Source organism: Rhinolophus sinicus, chromosome 3 (genome assembly GCF_057876585.1).
Source record: "Rhinolophus sinicus isolate RSI-liver-muscle chromosome 3, RSI-T2T, whole genome shotgun sequence".
Lineage (NCBI taxonomy): Eukaryota > Metazoa > Chordata > Mammalia > Chiroptera > Rhinolophidae > Rhinolophus > Rhinolophus sinicus.
The window spans coordinates 36,942,516-36,962,001 of record NC_142503.1 but is presented as its reverse complement, the minus strand read 5'-3'; the positions used below and the strand labels follow the sequence as shown (position 1 = coordinate 36,962,001).

At 37.1% G+C, this 19,486-nt stretch overlaps 1 protein-coding gene across 2 annotated transcripts in view; it reads right to left on the bottom strand.

Moving 5' to 3' along the window:
• RAB3C (RAB3C, member RAS oncogene family) overlaps positions 1 to 8,501 on the bottom strand; it is a 229,463-nt gene extending 220,962 nt beyond the window's left edge. Inside the window, exon 1 of one of the 2 annotated variants that reach the window (XM_019743363.3) lies at positions 8,160 to 8,501. In XM_019743363.3, coding sequence (XP_019598922.1) covers positions 8,160 to 8,177 — 18 coding nt within the window. In that variant the 5' untranslated portion in view covers positions 8,178 to 8,501. Of the gene's footprint in view, positions 1 to 7,356; positions 7,526 to 8,159 lie in introns of those variants that run through there. The other variant, XM_019743361.3, reaches the window with a different exon arrangement.
• Positions 8,502 to 19,486: the final 10,985 nt, after the last annotated feature.

The following is a 19,486-nucleotide window of genomic DNA, read 5'->3' as shown; positions in this document are numbered from 1 at the left end:
TAAACAACACATTTCTAAACCTATGAATTAAGGAAAACATCACAAGGAAAGGAACAAATAGTTTGAAATAAAACATAATGCAAACACTACACTCAGAAATTTGTGGGTCTCAACTAAAGTAGTATTGAGAGGGAGATTTATTATTTTAAATGCTTATGTTTATTAAAGAAAAAGACACTCAAGCTCAGTGATCTAAATTTCTACTCTAAGAAGTTTAAGAAAGAAAAGATTCTATTAAAGGAAGTATAAGGAATACAGTTGTTTTTTGAAAGCCCAAATCAATAAAATATAAAGTAAACAACAGAAAATTTTACAAAGGCGAAATTTAGTTATTTGAAGACATTAGTAATATTGATAAACATCTGTGAGACTGGAGAGAGAGAGAGAACGCAAGTTATCAATAAAGGAATGAAAGAGGTGATATTGTTACAGGTCGTAGAGAAATTAAAGGATGATAAAAATATTTTGAGCAACTTTATGCTAATAAATTTGAAAAATTAGATGAAAAATATAATTTACCAAAACTGACCCAAGATGAAATAGAAAATTTTATATAATTAGTTTTCTGTTTCTACTATATGTTTAAAGCAGCACACAATTATTATTTATTGAGTCAGAAGTCTGGACACATGTGACACTATTGGGTTGTCTGCTCTTTCTGCTTAGGAATTAATTACAGGGACAAAATCAATGTGTCAGCTGGGTAGGTTCCTATCTGGAGGTTCTGGAGAAGATTCCACTTCCAAGCTCTTTCAAGTTATTGGCAAAATTCAGTTTCTTGTGGTTGGTTGTAGGAATGAGGTCCCTATTTCCTTGATACCATGTTTCCCCAAAAATAAGACCTCTCTGGACCATCAGCTCTAATGCATCTTTTGGAGCAAAAATTAATATAAGACCCGGTCTTATATAATATAACACCAAGGGAACATCAAGGAAATATAATCAAACTGAATCCAGCCATACATAGAAAGGACAATACATCATGACTAACTGAGGTTTATCTAAGGAATGTCATATTAACTAAAAAATCAATCAACATAATCCAACAGAATAAAGAAGATAAACCATGTGATCAACCCAATACGTGCAGAAAAAATATTTGGCAAAATTCACCACCCATTTATGTTAAAAACAAATACCTTCAGCAAACTAGGAATCAAAAGAAATGTCCTCAATATGATAAGATATCTGAAACAAAGCAATAACAACAAAACAACTACAGCTTACCGTACACTTAATCATGAAAGATGAAAGGCTTTCCTCCTAAGATTTGGAAAGAGATAAGGATGTCTGCTCATGACTTCTACCCAACATTGTACTGGATGTCCCATCTTGTGGAATAAGATATAGAACACACACACGCACACACACACACACACACACACACACGCACACGCACGCACGGAGGTCACTGGAAAGGAAGAAGTAAACTGCTTCTATTTGCAAATGATTGTTTATGTAGAAATCTTTGAGAAGTCTAAAATAAACCTTAAAAAGGTAATCAGAAATAATAAGTAGATGCAGAAAGGTCTCAGGACACAGTTAAGACAAACAGAACCCTAGAGTCCAGATACAGTTTACATCTATATTTCATAACCTAGATTTCATCAAAATAAAAAAATCTCATCAAAATCCACTATTAAGAGTATGAGTATTTGAGCCACAGACTGGCAGAAAATATTTTTAAATATATTTAAAGAACTTTATAGTTTCAAAATTATACAAAGAGCTCCTGCAACTGAACAATAAAAAGACAGCCCCCATAATAGACAAAAGGCTAAACAGACACAAAGGAAGATATACAAATGGATGGTAAGCAGAGGAAATTATGCCAACCATCACTCGTCATCAAGTGAAATATCATAAAATGCCTATTAAAATCACAAAAATTAGAAAGGTCACTGACACCATACATTGTTGAGGATGTGGAGCCACTGGAATGTTCATGCACTGCTGGTGAGAATGTAAAATGGTTCTGTCACTTTGACTAAAGATTTCAGTTTCTTATAAAGTTAAATATACACTTACCCAATATCTCAGCAATTCCACTTCTAGATATTTACCCAAGAAAAATGAAAATATATTATTATAAAAAGACAAATATGATAACACTTATAGCCTTCATCATAATGGCCTCAAACTGGACATTACCTCAAACTCCATCAACAGGAGAATGGATTTAAAGAGCATCGTAGATTGATACAACAGTATAATATGCATCAATAAAATGGAATGAATTATTGATAATTGCAAAAAAATGGATAAATCCTCTGTACATTATTCTGAACAAAATAAGCTAGATTCAAGAGTACGTAGTATATGTTGTACAGAATGTTGATATTGTATATTTTACATAACTACCTTAAGTTCTGGAATAAATAGAACTGATTTATGGTGAAAAAAAGTTAGGACTTGATTTTGTCAGTGGAGAAACAGGAGAAAGAGCATGAATGAAGGAACTTTTGGGTTTGACTGGAAATGTTCTATATCTTTAATGTGGTTTGTGTTACAAAGGTGTATCCATTTATTAAAATTTATCAAATTGTTCACTTGAGATTTGTGCATTTCAATGTATATAAATATCTCAAAAAACTTTAAACAAATGACAAATGCTAAAAATCTATATAAGTCCAAATAAATCTAAAAGATTTAAACTTCACAGATCATAGTACCCTTGGTAATAAACTGTGACCTACTAAGATGGCTCCTTTAGAACCTCTGAACCCAAGTAATGAATGAAAAAGGAGAAAAGGTTTAACCTATGCAACACTTTTTCAGGTGGCACAACTGTTTATATTCAATAAATTTAATGTCCTTGCTGTAAGAATAATTGCAGGAAAAGACATTCCTTAGCATAAAAAGTACAGCTCCTTCTTGGAATATGATGGTCAGGCAAGGAATTTCTAGTTCCGATATAAGCTTAAAATGGCAGGGGGAAATTGTGGTTACACATGTAATAAATCTACAAATTCTTCAAATGAAAAAGTGGAAATGGAAATGTCATTTTTACACCACAGAAGTTTATTTTTACTATAGGTTAATTCCCCTCTCTATCATCCACTTTCCTTTATACTAGAAAGGTGGATACTTCAGATATTTGCTCAAATGGAGTAGGAGAGAAATTCTTGTTTTTCTAATGTCAACTAGGGATTTTCTGTTTCTTTCAGGGATGAGAACTAAATTTCCATTTCTTATAAAGATAAGGGGGCCATCATTGAGGCTGGATATTTTCAGAAATTCAACAATAATGAAATGCAATAATGCCATATACTTTCCATAGTCAAATGAAATAATGATATTTAGACTTTACTTCTTTGTAAGTTGTTTTTGTATACTTGTACAGCATGGCTGTATTTAATATCGATTATGGTTTTCACCTCAAATTTACCTTCAGCCTACATCTATATTCTTTCTTCAATTCTCCTCATTTTTAGCCAAACAACATTTTTGTTTTTTTGGCACTCTACTGCATATTTGGGGTATATTTTGTTTGTTTGTTTGTTTTGTTTTGTTTTTCAAGTTCCCAAAATAGTCATGAGGCTCTGTATTTATGAGATGACCCAAAAGCTTGTGGATAACAAAACTGATGACTAAGCATTTAATCAGAGACAATGGATTCCACTTTGGTCCCGCAAAAAAATTCAAATCTAAGAGACACAAACCAAGCCATCTTTAAAACATTGGCCCTTCTCTAATATTTGATTTAATTCACACAAGTTTGTTTTATAAACAGAAGATAGAGACTTTTTTTTCTTTTGAACCAAATGAATGAATCAATTTATTAATATATTAATAGTGGACTCATTCTTTACACCACCCTTTGTGTCTTCTTGAGGAACCCAAAAGAATAGAGGAAATAACATGGGCTTTCTGGACAGAGATCTGGCAGAATCCTGAATCTACTATGTTGGGAAAGTTACCATATTTTGCCATGTATAATGTGCACCATGTTTTTGGCCCAAACTTTCAGGGGAAAAAAAAGTCTTTCATTTTAATTTTTTAATTCAAATTTTTGGTTACATTTAGGTACTTGCTTTTTGTATTATAAAGGAATTTTAGCATTTTTTAACATATTATGGTACAATAAATTTTATATAACAAATAATTACAAAGCAGAGGAACAGATACAAGTTACGAGAAATTTTATGTACCATATATTTTGTAATTTTATGTAACAAATTTACGATATTTATGCATCATAGAAGGCCAAGAACTCATCGTTGTTGTAAGTGAGACCTAAGTTCAACAAAACCGATGTCGTATTCCAGGGTATTATTTTGCATACAGATATCGTTATTGATTTCTAAAGTTACACTTTTAGCTCATAAGAATATCTAAGTTAATTAAAAACATTTATATAGATACGGAATTAGTACTATCCATGTATAATGTGCATCCTTATTTTTCCTTCACAAATTTGGGCAAAAAGTGTGCATTACACGTGGCAAAATGTGGTATTTAATCTTAACAAGCTCCGGTTACCTTGCCTGTAATTAGAAATGGTGACCTCCAGGACCGTTTTATATTTTACACACACACACACACACACACACACACACACACACGCACATCTGAATGCAAGGCACAGTGCTTGGCACAGACAAAGCACTAGAAACATTGGAATTTGTTCAGTCTGGCTGCTCAATGAAATGACAATTTGTTCATCTGAGTCTTTCCCTCAAGTCATGAGCAGTGCTATTCCCCATTTCATTTGGCCCTCAGGATTTATGGATGCACTGAATGAGAAAACGTAAAATGACCATTTCCTGCATTAAAATTCTAACCCATCATTTGGAACACTTACCAAATAGTATTCCTAGTTATTGAGTTACAAAGAAAATACATATATCAAAGATTATCGTGGTATATTATTTTAATAGTCACTATAAAAATCAATTATTATTCCACATTTTCCATCAACTCAAAGAACCATATCCTTCAGGAAATATGCATATATCAAAGAACACTACCTTGAACACAACACCGCATCAAATGCTTTTTAAAAGACATTATATTTTTAAAAAGACTTCTTTGACTTAATAAAATATACAAGTAAATTAGGAAATCAATAGTTAAAGAGCTTGTTTTGTTTCACATCAACACATGAACTAAATATTTTTAATGGGGGAAAGAATCTCTTAAGATAATGCAACTATAGAATGAGATTTTGCTTGTTACTCATTTTCCAAAAACCTAAGTAAAATTCCAGGGCTATTATTTAAAATGATAATGTATTTCAGTTTTTTAAATAGGAAAAAAAAAGAAGTGCCAACTATTCATTTAGTTGCATTTTCTTATACCAAAGTCACCTGGAATGTGATTATGATTCAGAAGTATGAGTGCTGAGACATCACTTCCCACTTAAAAAGAATATAAAGCATGTTTATAGTTTTTATTCTCCCTACATTTTATATATTTGAAAACCTGATGACAATAAAGAGGGTCACCATAACAACAATTTACTTGTTTACTTGTTGTTTAAACTGAATCAATGAATGTGCTTTAATTAAATATACTACAGAAAATAGCCTTTGATCTCTTAAAATGCACATGTTATCCATGATAGCATTTGGGCATTTAAATTTTTAAATTTCAAAAATCTAGTCTGAGGAATAAAGTACACAATAAGCATTAAAATAACTCCATCCATAAGCAAATTAATTTTATTACCTATTTTTATATTAATTCTTCCATAAAGTTCTGACTAAAATAGGGAATTAAAGTTCCTACTACTATATAGTTAACATGAAGTAATTTAAAGTATTTTCTAAGGCATTAATTTCATACAGTTCTGTCACATTTTAATGACCCTTCTGAGCATTCCAAGCAACTCTCATATGAAAATAAAAATGAAGGTGCAGTGTGGTTAATTTTTTGGTAATTTATTTTGACAGAAACACTTGAGTGCATATATGGGATTGATTTAAATACTAACAATATATTTTTAAAGTCTAGGGTCAATGTTTACTTATAATCAAATATGATTAATATAATCAGTTGGCTCCTGGCCGTACCTCCAGTAATGGAAAATTATCACAAGCCAATATATCTTGATTGCAACAGCCTGTACCTTTATTGTCTATCCAGATTCTTTTCACATCAGGTCTGTAATGAAAAGCTAAGTCACAAACAGAGGTATTAGAATACACACAATGGGGCCACTGTCCTCTGGAACAAATCAAATTTTCAATAACTCATAATGTAATTTGAGGGCTTCCATTATATAATCCTTCAACAAACAAGTATGTTCTACAGATTTTGTTTTTCATTTAACAGTCCAGTCAGTGTATATCTTAATATACATAACCCATAAAATAGATTAAAAGTAAATAGATGCATATGTTTAAAGTCCTTGACTCATGAAAAAATCGATAGAAAATGCTTAAGCAATAATTAAAGTCAAATATTTATATTGTTGGATTTGGCAGCAGAGATGGGTTCTCCAGAGAGAGAACACGTTCCAAATGATGTGTTCCATTCTCCTCTCAACCCCATTCATAAAGTGCCTTACTGTTACGCAACGGGATCACTCTACTTAGTTAATGAAACACAGGCTGAGGTTTAGCGTTCACTGGTTGTACATAAACGAGAAAGCATCACTCATCTATCTTTACTTAAAAACAAAACTTAATCAAGATGTTTAGGCACAGGCACCGGAGTCGAAAGAAGCAAACCTAAGAATGTGATTGTAATGCGGAATCTCGGTGTACAACAAATGGGCACATCACTCAGGAAAGCTCTGAGGCATCACTGAAATGCAGTAGTAAACCAGTTGTGCGAACAGCGATAACGGGTTGGCATAACTCTGAGATGAACCAAGCCCCATCGTGTTTGCTATTTTCCGCTGATACTATTAGGGCCCTAATTGAAGAAAGGGGACTCTGGGAACCCTAACATTGACTTCTCCCTTTTCATAACGCGCTCTGAAACAAGCGGATGCGTTATATCCTGACTCCAGTAGAGAGCTCAAAACCCGGAACCTGGCCTTAAGTCCGTGCTTTGCACCGCTGTCACAAACCAGGGAAGCCAGGAGAGAAGATCAATGCCAATACTCTCGAGATTGTATGTTCCTCTGACTGGTTTGCTCGGGCTAACATTTTAGACAGATACTCTCACCCTCCTTTGTGGAGCATGGGAAGACATGAAATACCCCTATCCCTCATCCAGACAGCCCCAGTTACAGCCCCACGAAGCTTAGAGGAACCCAACTCTGTTCCTCAGGACCAAGTCAAAGTCTCATCTTCGTGAGTGGCCGCCTGGACCTTCCCTTAGATCGGAAACAGTTTATGCTTGGACCGAGGATGAAAGCATCTCTCTCAATTCCTCTCGAGGCCACACTTTTCTGTATAGACCCACCTGCATGGGAGCTTCGTGTCTCATTGTTCTCGAAATGTCCTTTCTCTCTGGCTAAGACAGCGCTGGCCCCGACGCCCGGTGAAGCGTGCACAGCCCGCGCGCTCCACGCTCCACTCTGCACTCTTAGGTTTCGCTACCCGGCTCCAATATCAGCACCGGAGCTGTCCCCTCCTGGCGCCGCACACGCGTACTGGCCGGGAGCCTCGCGCGCTCCTGGGAGTTGTAGTCTGATCCAACCAGAGCTTTCCTACAAACCCGCGAGCCTTGAACTACAACTCCCTGCAAGCCAGCATTTAAGCAGGCTGCCTCCTCCAGTCGGTCTCGGCCGCGGAGCCTCCCTTCTCCTTTGGAAGCGTTTCTGGTTGTTACTGCTTTTAGCCTCTCAGCCCGTTTTGTGGCAAGGTGCAGGCGAAAGTGACCTCAGCTCTTCTCAGCTCGAGACTTTTTATTTTCTACCTATCGCCTTCCGAAACTAGATTGTGATTCCCCGACTAGGATACGCACTACCTTGTGCTAAATACCAATACAAACGAAAGCTGCGCTCGGTTCTGGGACTCTCCGCCCTACGCCTCCCCATCCCAAATCGGGAAAGTTTATACATCTCCATAGGCAGAGTGGGTGGTTTTACAATTTCATTCAACAAACACGGGGTAGAAAGACAATGAATAGCACACACATAAAGTGGCTGACTCGCACAGCTACATTAAGAAGACACACACACGCGCACACCCCGCTCCCCCCCCCCCAAAGTCCTCAAAGCGAGATATCATGCAGAGCATACAGAGGAACTCGCTTCTGCTTACCTTTCCGTATAGCTCCATTGCAAGTCGAGGTTCCGAAATTCTCAGTAATCTCTCCTACAAATGAGGTTAGGGTCTTACGCAGGAAGCGGAGCTAAACGCACAACACAATGGAAGGGGTGGAGGTGGCGGCTGGCGTAGGGGGAGACGAGGAACGTGGAGGAGAGCCCAGCTGATGTAGATAGACGGCTTCTTTGCTCAGGAAGGAAAGCATGGAGTCTTCAAGTGGCAGCTGCGGAGAAAGAACTGAGATTCTCTTAGGAAGTGCCAAGGGCGCGATCACGCTGGGCAGCCCCTCCCAGACCTTCCCCCAGGCACCTTCTACCATCATTAGCGCTCACACAAAACCGCTGCTGGTCTTGGGCCAGAAAGCTGATAGGGCACTGGGTTATTTATCCAAAGCAAGTCACATAAAATGAACACATTCATCACCAGAGCCCAGAAGAACCGTCACAGAATAAGAGAGGAGACCTCTATTAAGTTATCCCGTCCTTTCTTTACCACAGAGCCATTCTTTACATTACAATCATACTCCTCTCAGACTAGTTCAAAAATGGTTTAGCAATCTCGAAACTGTACTTTCATTACATTTATCTTTTCCCCTCAGTTGACTAATCCATGTTCTCTGTGCCTATTTACTGACATTCCTCTCCCCTTAAGAGTAAACGTTAATCTATCCAGTAATGATTCTGCCTTTGGCACGAGGTCAAAGTGATTATTACTGGAGGTAGAGTGGAAAAGGCATGAATTTCATATTGGCACAAAGACATGGAAGCAATAACTTGGATCAGCTTGAAACTTCATTGCATTAGACAAGGCACAACGGAGGTTCTGAAACTTTAATGTGCTTGAAAAATCTCACAGGGGGAGGTGGTTTTTATTTTTAAGTAGTGCCTTTTATTGATTTTTCTCGTGGGGCGGTGTTTAAAATAAATATTCTCAAGGCATGCATCGAGATTCTGATTCACTACATGTGATGAGGCTTCTGGGAATTAGCATTTTAAAAAACACTACAATTTTGATGCAAGTGGTTCTTTGCCATAATTCAAGAAACACTGCCTTAAAAGAATTTATATCTAAGAGTTTTTCAAAGATACAATCCTTAACAATTTAATGGATTGACTCAATAATGCAACAACAATGTATTGAGAACCTACTACATCCAGCTAGTTTTAGGGTTTGGTTTTGTTTTTGTTTCAGTTTTAAGAAATTAAAGATCTGTGTTCCAATCTTGCAATCAGTGAGAATGTAATACGATATCACTTAAATATTTTTATAACTACTCAGAAAACACATTTTAAAATGCCCCGCTCGTAGTTGAGGTTATGTGATGTTTAGAGCAGTTGCATTTAAAATAGCTAACAACAAGATTAAAACGTAAAAGGTAATCCAGTATCAGTATGTTTCATGGTAGCAGCTTATTAGAAATAATACTTCTGCTATTTTTTTAAAGATCTACGTAAAGGTGCATCACTTTATAAATTTTTTTTCCAGGAAAAGTACGAAAAATAATACTGACACTTAAATATATATAATTATTTGGTATTTAGTAATAAAAAACTTGCACAGCTTCTTAGAGTTGCCTTATTTTAGAAGAATTTGCTGTAATTTTTGTACAAACATCACCTTCTGTAATTCTCAGAATTCAGTCTATCACAGAATATATCTAAATATTACAAATGTTAAACTGTTACAAATTTTCTATTCTTGGAAAAGTCCATCATTTTTGACATTTTATTAAAATGATACACACCCCGTCAGTTTGATAGTATGAGGTCTGACAATTGGGTTCACACACTCATCCTAGAAAAAGTGCTACAACCCTCATTGCTGAATATCACTATGGCCACCTTCGAAGTACTCCCCTTGGGAAGCTATGCACAGACACCAGCGCCTAGTCAACCCTTCAAAGCAATTTTGGAACTCTTTTTCTGGAATGGCCATCAGATCTGTCATCGTATTACCCTTCATGTCCTGAATGTCATCAATATTTGTTGATGGTGTTTCTTTCAATATTTCCTTTATCTTTAGGTAAAGAAAGAAGTCATTGGGGGCCAGGTTAGGTGAGTAGGGAGGATGTTCCAATACAGTTATTTGTTTAATGGCTGAAAACTCCCTCACAGACAGTGTCGTGTGAGCTAGTACATTGTCATGATGCAAGAGCCGTGAATTGTTGGCGAAAAGTCAGGTCCTCTTTTTCACGCAGCCTTTTCAGCACTTCCAAATAGTAAACTTGGTTAACCGTTTGTCCAGCTGGTACAAATTCATAATGAATTTGGATTCATAATCCCTCTGATATCAAAAAAGGTTAGCAACATCGTTGCAACAAGTTTGTGAACTTAATTGTCAGATCTCATATGTTTCTTATGCGTGGAAGAACCCACAAAAATTGAGTTGTAACAAAAAATAAAAAGAAAACAGAGTTGCAGAAGATTTGGGGGAACTTAGTTCTGTCCTGTTTTTCATACGTTTTTTTGGTAATTAAGTGGGTGGAGCGAGTAAGGAAGTTAGTCAGGGATCTACTAGACAAATAAAAGTAGGCTGGAGCTCATTGTCTCCCTAAAGTCAGAACAAGAGTACTTTGGCTTTGCTTGAAATCAGGTCACATGTAGAAGTTTCACTCCCTAAGTCACCAAATGACAGCTGGAGCTCCAGCTCTGACATCCACATGTAGGCCGCAAGAAGGAACAATTGATGAAAAAGGACATTCCCCCATCTCTTTAAATACACCAGTGCGCTTAGATTACAATGCCATGAAGTTAGTCTTATGATCATACCTAGTTACAACGGAGGCTGGGAAATGCTGTCCTTATTTTGGGAGAGCATGTGCCCAGCTGAAAATCAGGAATTCTGTTACAAAAGAAGGGAAGAATAGGTATTGGGAGACAGCTGGTGGTCTCTACCACAGGGCATTAGGGGGACTATAAGATACAGCTTGCAGCTTTTTCCTTTTTACAATTTTACTGAAATGTAAATGTCTGATTATTTTAAAATGTACCCATTCCCAAGGATCTCTGGAATGTAACAGCAATGCAATCCTTAAAAATCAGGGACTTATTCAAAAGTTAGAATACTCTGTCTCTTGTTGAGGAAACAGGGAAAGAGTGAATAGCTCTCCACTTACATATGAACCTGAGGTAAGTTGATAAGAAAAATATTTTAAAGGTGAAATACAGTTAATGGAAGCCAAAGAGGACACCAGGGAATGTCAGAGTCTGTAACATGAGCAGCTCCCCATATTAGAATGTAGAGCAGGCTCATGGTCCTAAGTCCAGAAAGGTGACTTACCCAGGGTCACAGAGGTCATTAGAGGGACAGCTGAGATGAGAACTCTTAAATCTTTGTCTTTAGGTTCAGTTTTCTTTTCATTGTCCTAACTCACTATTCATTATTGATTGACTTTTTTTTGCTACCCTGTGTTTATCTAATATTTACTAGCATTCATGTTGTTTTTCGTGTTTATCTAGTCTATCTATTATTCACGTTGTTGTTATCAGTCCATGTTTTGTCAGTGCTATTAAACCGTACAATTCTATCAAGTAGGGTCATATGGAGATAATTAATTTGGCTAAAACAGAGCGAAGAACAAAGATAGTTAATTTAGTAGTAATTAGCAATAATGATGTTGGTTAAATAAAATAGCAATGGACACTTCGCTTCCATTACTGTTACTACCTCTGGGCTGGGACTTACACTGAAAAATAAAATAACTGAGACTTGGTATAAGAGATAAGAATGCCCGTGGGGATTCACTTACTCCCTCAGACAATCCTTACTCACATACGCAGTGCATGGATATGGCCGGGCGTCTAACCCTAGATATTTCTGGGACCATTTCCAATAAAGCAAGACGTTTTTCTGACCTGAGCCTTCTCTGACTTACTGTGTTAGGTCTGCCTTTGATTTCAACTTTGGGCAACACTCATATCGAGAAATGCTATTGACTGTCTCATGTTCCCTTTGGAAGAAATTTATCATCCCCATGATGTTATTGATTTCTTTTTAATTAAAAGAAAAAATCATTTTAACTCATTCCTTCTCATGGAGTTTCCGAACTACACATAATCAATATAAGTAAGGTGCTTTGTAAAAAATAAACGCACTCCAGTTGAATGAAAAGAAAATTACGCTTTCATTCTGTAACATAAATTGGATCCTATTAATGATAGCTACCCTTTCTTCTATACCTCCTCTGTGGTAGGCACTTTGTATATATTATTCCATCTTATCCTCAGTAATATTGCAGGGTAGTGTTATTAACTTTATTTTACAAAGAACAAAATTAATAGAGAGGTTAAATATTTTGCTTAGAGACACCTAACTAGTAAGAGTCTGGGCCAGGATTTAAAGCTCACGGTTATCTGATTCCAAATTTCAGACTCCTGCCCATTGTTTTTCTCATAAAAGGTAATTTTGCTTCAAAATAATATTTTACGCTGTCTTACAAATAAGTTTTACTGACTTGGTTGTTGTTGACTTTGCTTGGGAACAAGGATGCTGCATATAGTCCTCTTCTGGAATTACTGAGCTATTGTATCTTTTCATACAACACTTTTTAATTTGAAGACCTTCAGCATTTTCAGATAAATACTGATTCATTTGATGCACTAGAAATTAAGAGCTTTGTATCAAATTCAGATCTTTTGGCGAAGTGTATATATTATATTTCCAGCTCGTAGAAAATAGTCTTAGAATAAACAGATTATAATTATACAAATGTTGAGAAAAACAGAGGAGTACTAAACAATGGTCCCCACATTTCATACAGAATACTTACTCAGCTACAGGGTTTAGATTGGTAAACTTGGGTAAATATTATATGACCTATATCTTTATTAAGTTGTGGTATACTTCCAAAGATAGATATCATATTTTAATAAAAAATATTGCTCTTATAAAGCTATTACAAATTTTGAAAACAATTTTACTGTCAAGGTCCGACTTAACTCTGTGCAGTTGAGATAATAAGCTTTCTACCTCTACCTCAGCTTCTCACCTGAACAGAACAGAGGGCAACCCTAAGAAGCATCTCTTAGAAGACTTGAGAGAGAGAAAGAGAGAGAGAGAGAGAAAGAGAGAGAAATGAGGGTAGGGGTGGAAGGCTGGAGGGGGTGAGATAGAAGAGCATGCTGTTGGGACCCAGCTACAGCCCCTGTGACAGTCAGCCTCATGCCTTCAGTAGCTGGGTGCTTAGAGCTACCTGTCCATACCTCTAAGCTAAGCTTACATCTCAGAGCCAAGTCCAGCTAAGAAGAAGAATGAGGTCTTGACAAACATTCATGTTCTGAACTTCCATAGCATTCAAAACATGACAGATGAATACACAAAGACGGGATCTTACAGACAATCTTGCTTAATTTTCCCGCTTTGTGGATAAGAAATTCGATCTCAGAAAAGTGAAATGACCTACCTAAAGCCCCACAGGTCATCCAATGCTGTTGAAGGGCTCTGACAAATACTGAAAAAAAGACTATTCTGGAAGTATGTTGTAATTTATTAAAATAATCAATTTTATGTGTATCAATAATTTTCATTGAGTTATTTTTAGGTATACATACTATAATTTAAAATGCAGTAAAAAAAAGGACTTCTGTCTTCATCCATAAGGGAGCTCTAAACTAGTTCAGGAGACCAGCTACAGAAACAGGTAACAGACAACAAGACATCAGCAGCAGAAATAACGCAAAGCAGTACCTGAAGAGTGGCCTACACGTTCTTATCATTAGTAACTGCTTTGAATATTTATAGAACAAAGTAATCAGTACAAGGAAAATTTATGGAGAAGTAAATGATGCCTCTGGATAAGAAGGTCATCCAATTGTAAATGTAGAATGAGACACAGACTGGGAGACCCTCTAAGGAACTTAAAGATTATTTAGTTACTCTTTCTGAGTTTGAAGATAAAGAAATCAAGGCTCAAAGATTGGTAACAACTCAACTAACATCACACTAATTAACAACAGAGCCAGGACTAACATACGAGAACGATTCACATGACATCAAGGACAGAGTTCTTGGGAAATATATATTTCAATAATCATTACTTTGGACTTGAACATTTATTTGCTGTCTCATAACTTGATCAAACTTGTACTCAAAAATCATGAAATGACCACACATTAAGTCAGAAGTCAAAAACCTCTTGCCAAAGATATGTGATCTGATATCTATCCTATGCTGGTTGAGAAATGGGGTATAAGATCTAAAGAGAGTTGATGTATATAATACTTTCTTCTTCAAAGAAGAGCTTGTGAAATACTTTAAATTTTATGATTTTTAAAATGTGACATAATAATTAAGTTGCAGACCAAACTTTCATTATTTTTCTAATTAAAGTTAAACTTGACCCAAACCCACATATTAAGATGGTTATAAAGTTCAGTATCAACTGGTTTGACAGGAATGGGGCTAAGGGTTTCTCCTTCCTTAGTTACACAAGAACCACAGAGAGAGAAGCAGTGCAGTAACATTGTAGATGTTGGGCATTTTCGATGGTCACTGATGCTGCCCTTTTTCAGGTCAACATGGCCCATTGGCAGGCAGGTAGCACCATTCTCCCCACGCCAAACTAAGCCAAAAAAATTCTGATCAAAATCCCAAGGTCACAGGCACATAGTGTAACAGTTAGCTTTTCTCTGTAATAAACAACCTCAAAACTTAGTGATTTAAACAACAATCATTCTTAGTTCATGATTCTGTCGGTTGACAGTTGGGTCTGGGTTTTATTGAGCCCTCTTTCTGTCTCAGTCGGTTCACACATACCTCTGCAGTCAGCCACAACTCAGTAAAGTGGCTTTGCTTCGTCGGGTTGTTTGGCTATTGCATGGGAGATGGAAGAGGGACCAGGCCATGTGTCTCTCGTTTTCTAGTAGGCTATCTCGAATCTGTACACATAGCAGGTTTTCAGGGTTCTAAGAGAAAAAGCATAAACACACAAGGCCTCTAGAGGCCTGGATTCACAGCTGGTGTAGCATTTCTTCTGCTGCATTACGTTAGCCAGAAGAAGTCACAATTCAGCTCAGATGAAAGAAGAGGAGAAATAAACTTGATTTCTTGATGAGAGGAGCATCAAAGTCACATTTCAAAATGACTCAGATACCAGAGGTGTGGAGAATGTGACCACTGTTAGAAGCTACCACACGCAGGCCAGCATTGCGTCAAGGCTCTCCCACTTCAAAGGCTCTGAATTCCATTGGAGCCCAGGCTTTTGCTGCTTTTGAAACCATAACTCCTATAACCTTCCTGGCTTCGGGGGATGTGTCAACCTCACAGGGCCCCTCTTCAACACTCAATCACAGTACTTCTGCGGATTAATTTTCTCTTTGAGAAATCCAGTTTAATTATTTACACAGACCAGAGCCTTTAATAACAAAAATGTGTTCAGAAAATTCCTCCCAGCTCATCCACAATAGCTGATTACTTCTTCTGGCTGTTACCTACCCCAGAAGGTAAGTAAGGGAAGGATTCCTGGACAGGGAAACTCACAGGGCCTTGTCACCACTACTACAAGGAAAGAAACATTCATTCTCCCATAATCACCTTATGAGGAAAAAAGGTACTCAGTCATTTCTCAATAGCTATTCTGTCACATTTAATTATCAGTTACTCTCCCTGCCACAAAATTCATAGGAGACTTGAGCTAAAAATGTTATCAATCATCTCCAAAAAAAAAAAAATGTTGTAAGCAATATTTTGTCCACAAAGGTGTTACCTATGTCAAATAAATATTTTTCCTCTACCTGATCCTTTAGTTCTTTCAGAGTCTGAGTATGGATGTGTTCCTGAAGGGAGGAATATTATATCATTAGAAAGTATGCATTTAACTCTGGTTGAAATCATTATTGTTGAAGTATACTTTATATTGCCATGGCTTTTTGAGAGGTGCATTTTCTTGATTTCATTTGCGAAAGACCCTGATATAAACAATAGTTTTCCCTTAGAGAAACAAAGACCTCTTAAAGGAGAAGCTTATTTAAGTATTAAAATCACATTTAGCATAGACTCTGCACTAGCATAGATTAGTGCCATGTCTTCAAGAAGGCCAGAGTAGTTCTACAGGAAGGAAAAGGAATGTAAAAGAGCCGTATTTATCTAAGACTTACTTTATACTAGGGACTGCGCTAGGCACTTCATATAGTTTAACTTTATATTTATGTTAGCGAGAGGCAAATATGATTGTTGTCTGTGTCGACAGGAAAAGATGGCACAGTCAAACTGGGATTTGTAGAAAACTTAATAAAGGACTCTTTACAGCGCTGTGAGCAGTGTTAGTGGAGACCAACAAGTAGAGCATCTTGGGACTAGAAGCAACAGGGAACCAGTGAACAGTTATAGCCCAATGGCCAAGGCCAAGGAAAAGAGCATTTACTAGACCCGGGAGAAATTGCTGTTGAAGATGGAGCCTGCAATGGAAGGAAATACCCAGCCCTCCCACTCTGTCTCCTGCTGGCTCCTCATTGGCTGAACCCAATCAGAATTCAGAGCCATGGAACCTGTTGATGCAGTTCATGTACTCAGCCTCCTGGACTCAGCACAGGATGGAGAAGGGCGGAGAGGGTGGAAAAGAGGAAGAGAAAATAGGAAGTATCAGCACATTCTCCCATTTTAAAGATGAAGAAATTGACGGTCAAAAGAAATACATTTTGTGGGTCACAGAGGCAAAATAGAATTTAAACTCAGGTCTTAAACCAAAAACTAGAACAGATCTTTCTAGTTCTTTTTGCGTTCTATGTGCTAACTACTATATTGAGTTTGGTGAAGAGAAGAAAACAATATTTATATTTTCATCATAAAGAACATTTTCTAAAATTCCAACTCCATTTCCCTCACATAACTTTCACATTCTTAACATCCCTAGGACTACGCAGTGAGGGGTATTTACTTGCCTCAGCACGTTTCAGCTGGATCTTTGAGTAACCTCTATATACCATTTCTCTTTCACTTCTTTGATTATTGTTTCTTAATATGAATAATTCCACTACTGAGCATTTTAATTTTTCAAGTGAGCAAATATTTATTAATAGCCTAATATGCACCACAGTCGTTTTCAAAAGTATAGGTGACACAATGATATGGTCTATACCTTTCAGTGCTTATAGTCTTGTTTTAAAATAAAAAGCACCATATGTTCCAGGAGACCAGGGGTCCTGTTTAACTTGTTTACTATCTTTTAACCAGTACGTGGAAGAGTGCCTGGCACATAATAGGGGCTTAACAGATTTTAATGAATCAATGAATAATAAAAAGACACAAAATATTGGAATATAATGCAGTTCATACAGGTGTGGCACATGTAGAAAAGGGTTGGGGGTTTGAAAGGATGAAGGTCAGGGAGGATCACAAAGACCAAGGAAGCTCTGTTGAAAATGGAGATGTTCAGAGGAATTGAAAAGATGAACAGAGTTTAATAGATACAAATAGGAAAGACATTTGGGTACATTTGGGTACTTGAGAGAGGACTAGGTTTATCCTACAGGAAATCAAGGCAAACATAATAAAAGGGAGAAGTTTGTTCTGGAGGAACGCACTCTGTCCCTCCTGGGCCCTGCACGGATCTCTCTGTCCTCATTCCCCCTGCTCTCCCACTCTGGAGCACATCCTTTCCCCAATAATGTCTGCTGTTTAAGGTTGCATAATATCCAGGAAAATGTGCCTGTCTAACCTCCCTTGTCAGCATAAGGCTTTGTTCAGTGACTTATAAAAGAAGAAGAGAAAATAGGAAGTATCAGCACATTCTCCCATTTTAAAGATGAAGAAATTGACAGTCAAAAGAAATACATTTTGTGGGTCACAGAGGCAAAATAGAATTTAAACTCAGATCTTAAACCAAGAACTTGTTTTAAGATCCCAGCTTAGCTATGCCTCCCAACGGGAAGGTTTTCTTGACTTTTCCAGGCTCCAGGTATATGCCTCCCTGAGCTCCTATAGTTCTCAGAGATTCTGCCATTACAGCACTTTTGGGTGTAATGAGTTGGCTTGTCTTAGGCCTCTCTCCCCTTCACAAGTGGCAGGGATTCTGGAACAGTCTCCATGTTGCCACACGATGTATGAATTACTGTGTCTCCAATAAGCCATAGGGGGTGTTACAAGCTATTTTATGAATATGATTCTACTTCCCTTTTCTCAAAGGCTGTATTTCAGGCTGATAAAGATGCTTTTTCGGTGAAGGCTTTTGGAACCCTATATCCAAAACCTTGTATCAGTTTTGGAACTATATCATAGATTTAGCTAGGAGTAGGACTAACTTGGTTTGGTATATAGGGTTGCCAACTATCTCAATTTGCCCAGGCTGAGGGCTTGTTGGGATATGAGATTTTCAGTACTAAATCCCCCAAAGTCCAAGGCACACTGGGGTGAGTTGGTCCCACCCTACTGGGAAATGAAAAACGAATAATCTCCTTCTATGTGTTATGCCTGTAAACCCTAGCTAAGGTTGTGTTAGTGCTGCAAAATGTTATTTCTGATCCCGCTTTTTCATCCCTAATGGAACATTATGTCTTCTTAGAAAAGCACTCACCCTGTGAAGAGTAGCCAGTGGAAAATGAGAATTCTTAGGCTTTGTCAATTTATGTTGCTTTTAGCATACCACAATAATTGGTTCTCTCAAAGTCACCTGTTAGGCTTTGTTATATAACTGACTGTAAGAACTTTCCAGTAGGGAGTTTTCCTTTTGGATGTTTCAGTTTAGATAGATTCGTAGGAAGTGTTTTTGTGGTTGTTGGTTTGTTGTTCTGAACTCTCAGGAGCTACTTGAGGGAGAATTGCTTTCATCCCTCAGAGGAGACACTGGGTTGAAACATAGCATTCATACCCAAGCACTTCAGCACTATTTGAATTGAACCCAGGTGAATTGAATGTCACTTATTCACGCCATTATTGCTTTACTGGGTTCCTTGTTTTTTTCCTGTAGAAAAGAGGATTAGTGGGTATTAGAACAAAGATAAAAATTATATGAGATTTTGAGAAAAAGATTTTCTTATTCAGGAAATGAGGTGGATGGAATATATAATGTTGAAGTACTCTCCAGTCTAACAGTCAAAGTCAGGACAGTGGAAGCTACTCAGCTCATTAGCTTGGAATCCATGAGATGATTATATAAGTTTAACTCAGGCAGCTCAAATGATCTGGCACAGCAAGGATACAGATACATAAGAAAAAGTTTTGCCCCCATGAGCTTTATGTTTTATACACTTGGGGCTTAGATTCCTGGTCTCTTTTTTGTCTCATTTTTATGGATCACAGGCACAAATCCGACAAAGGCAATCCTAAGTCATTCTTTTGAGGTGGAAATCTACTAGTGCATTTAATAGCTGGCTTTTCAGGAGAGTTTA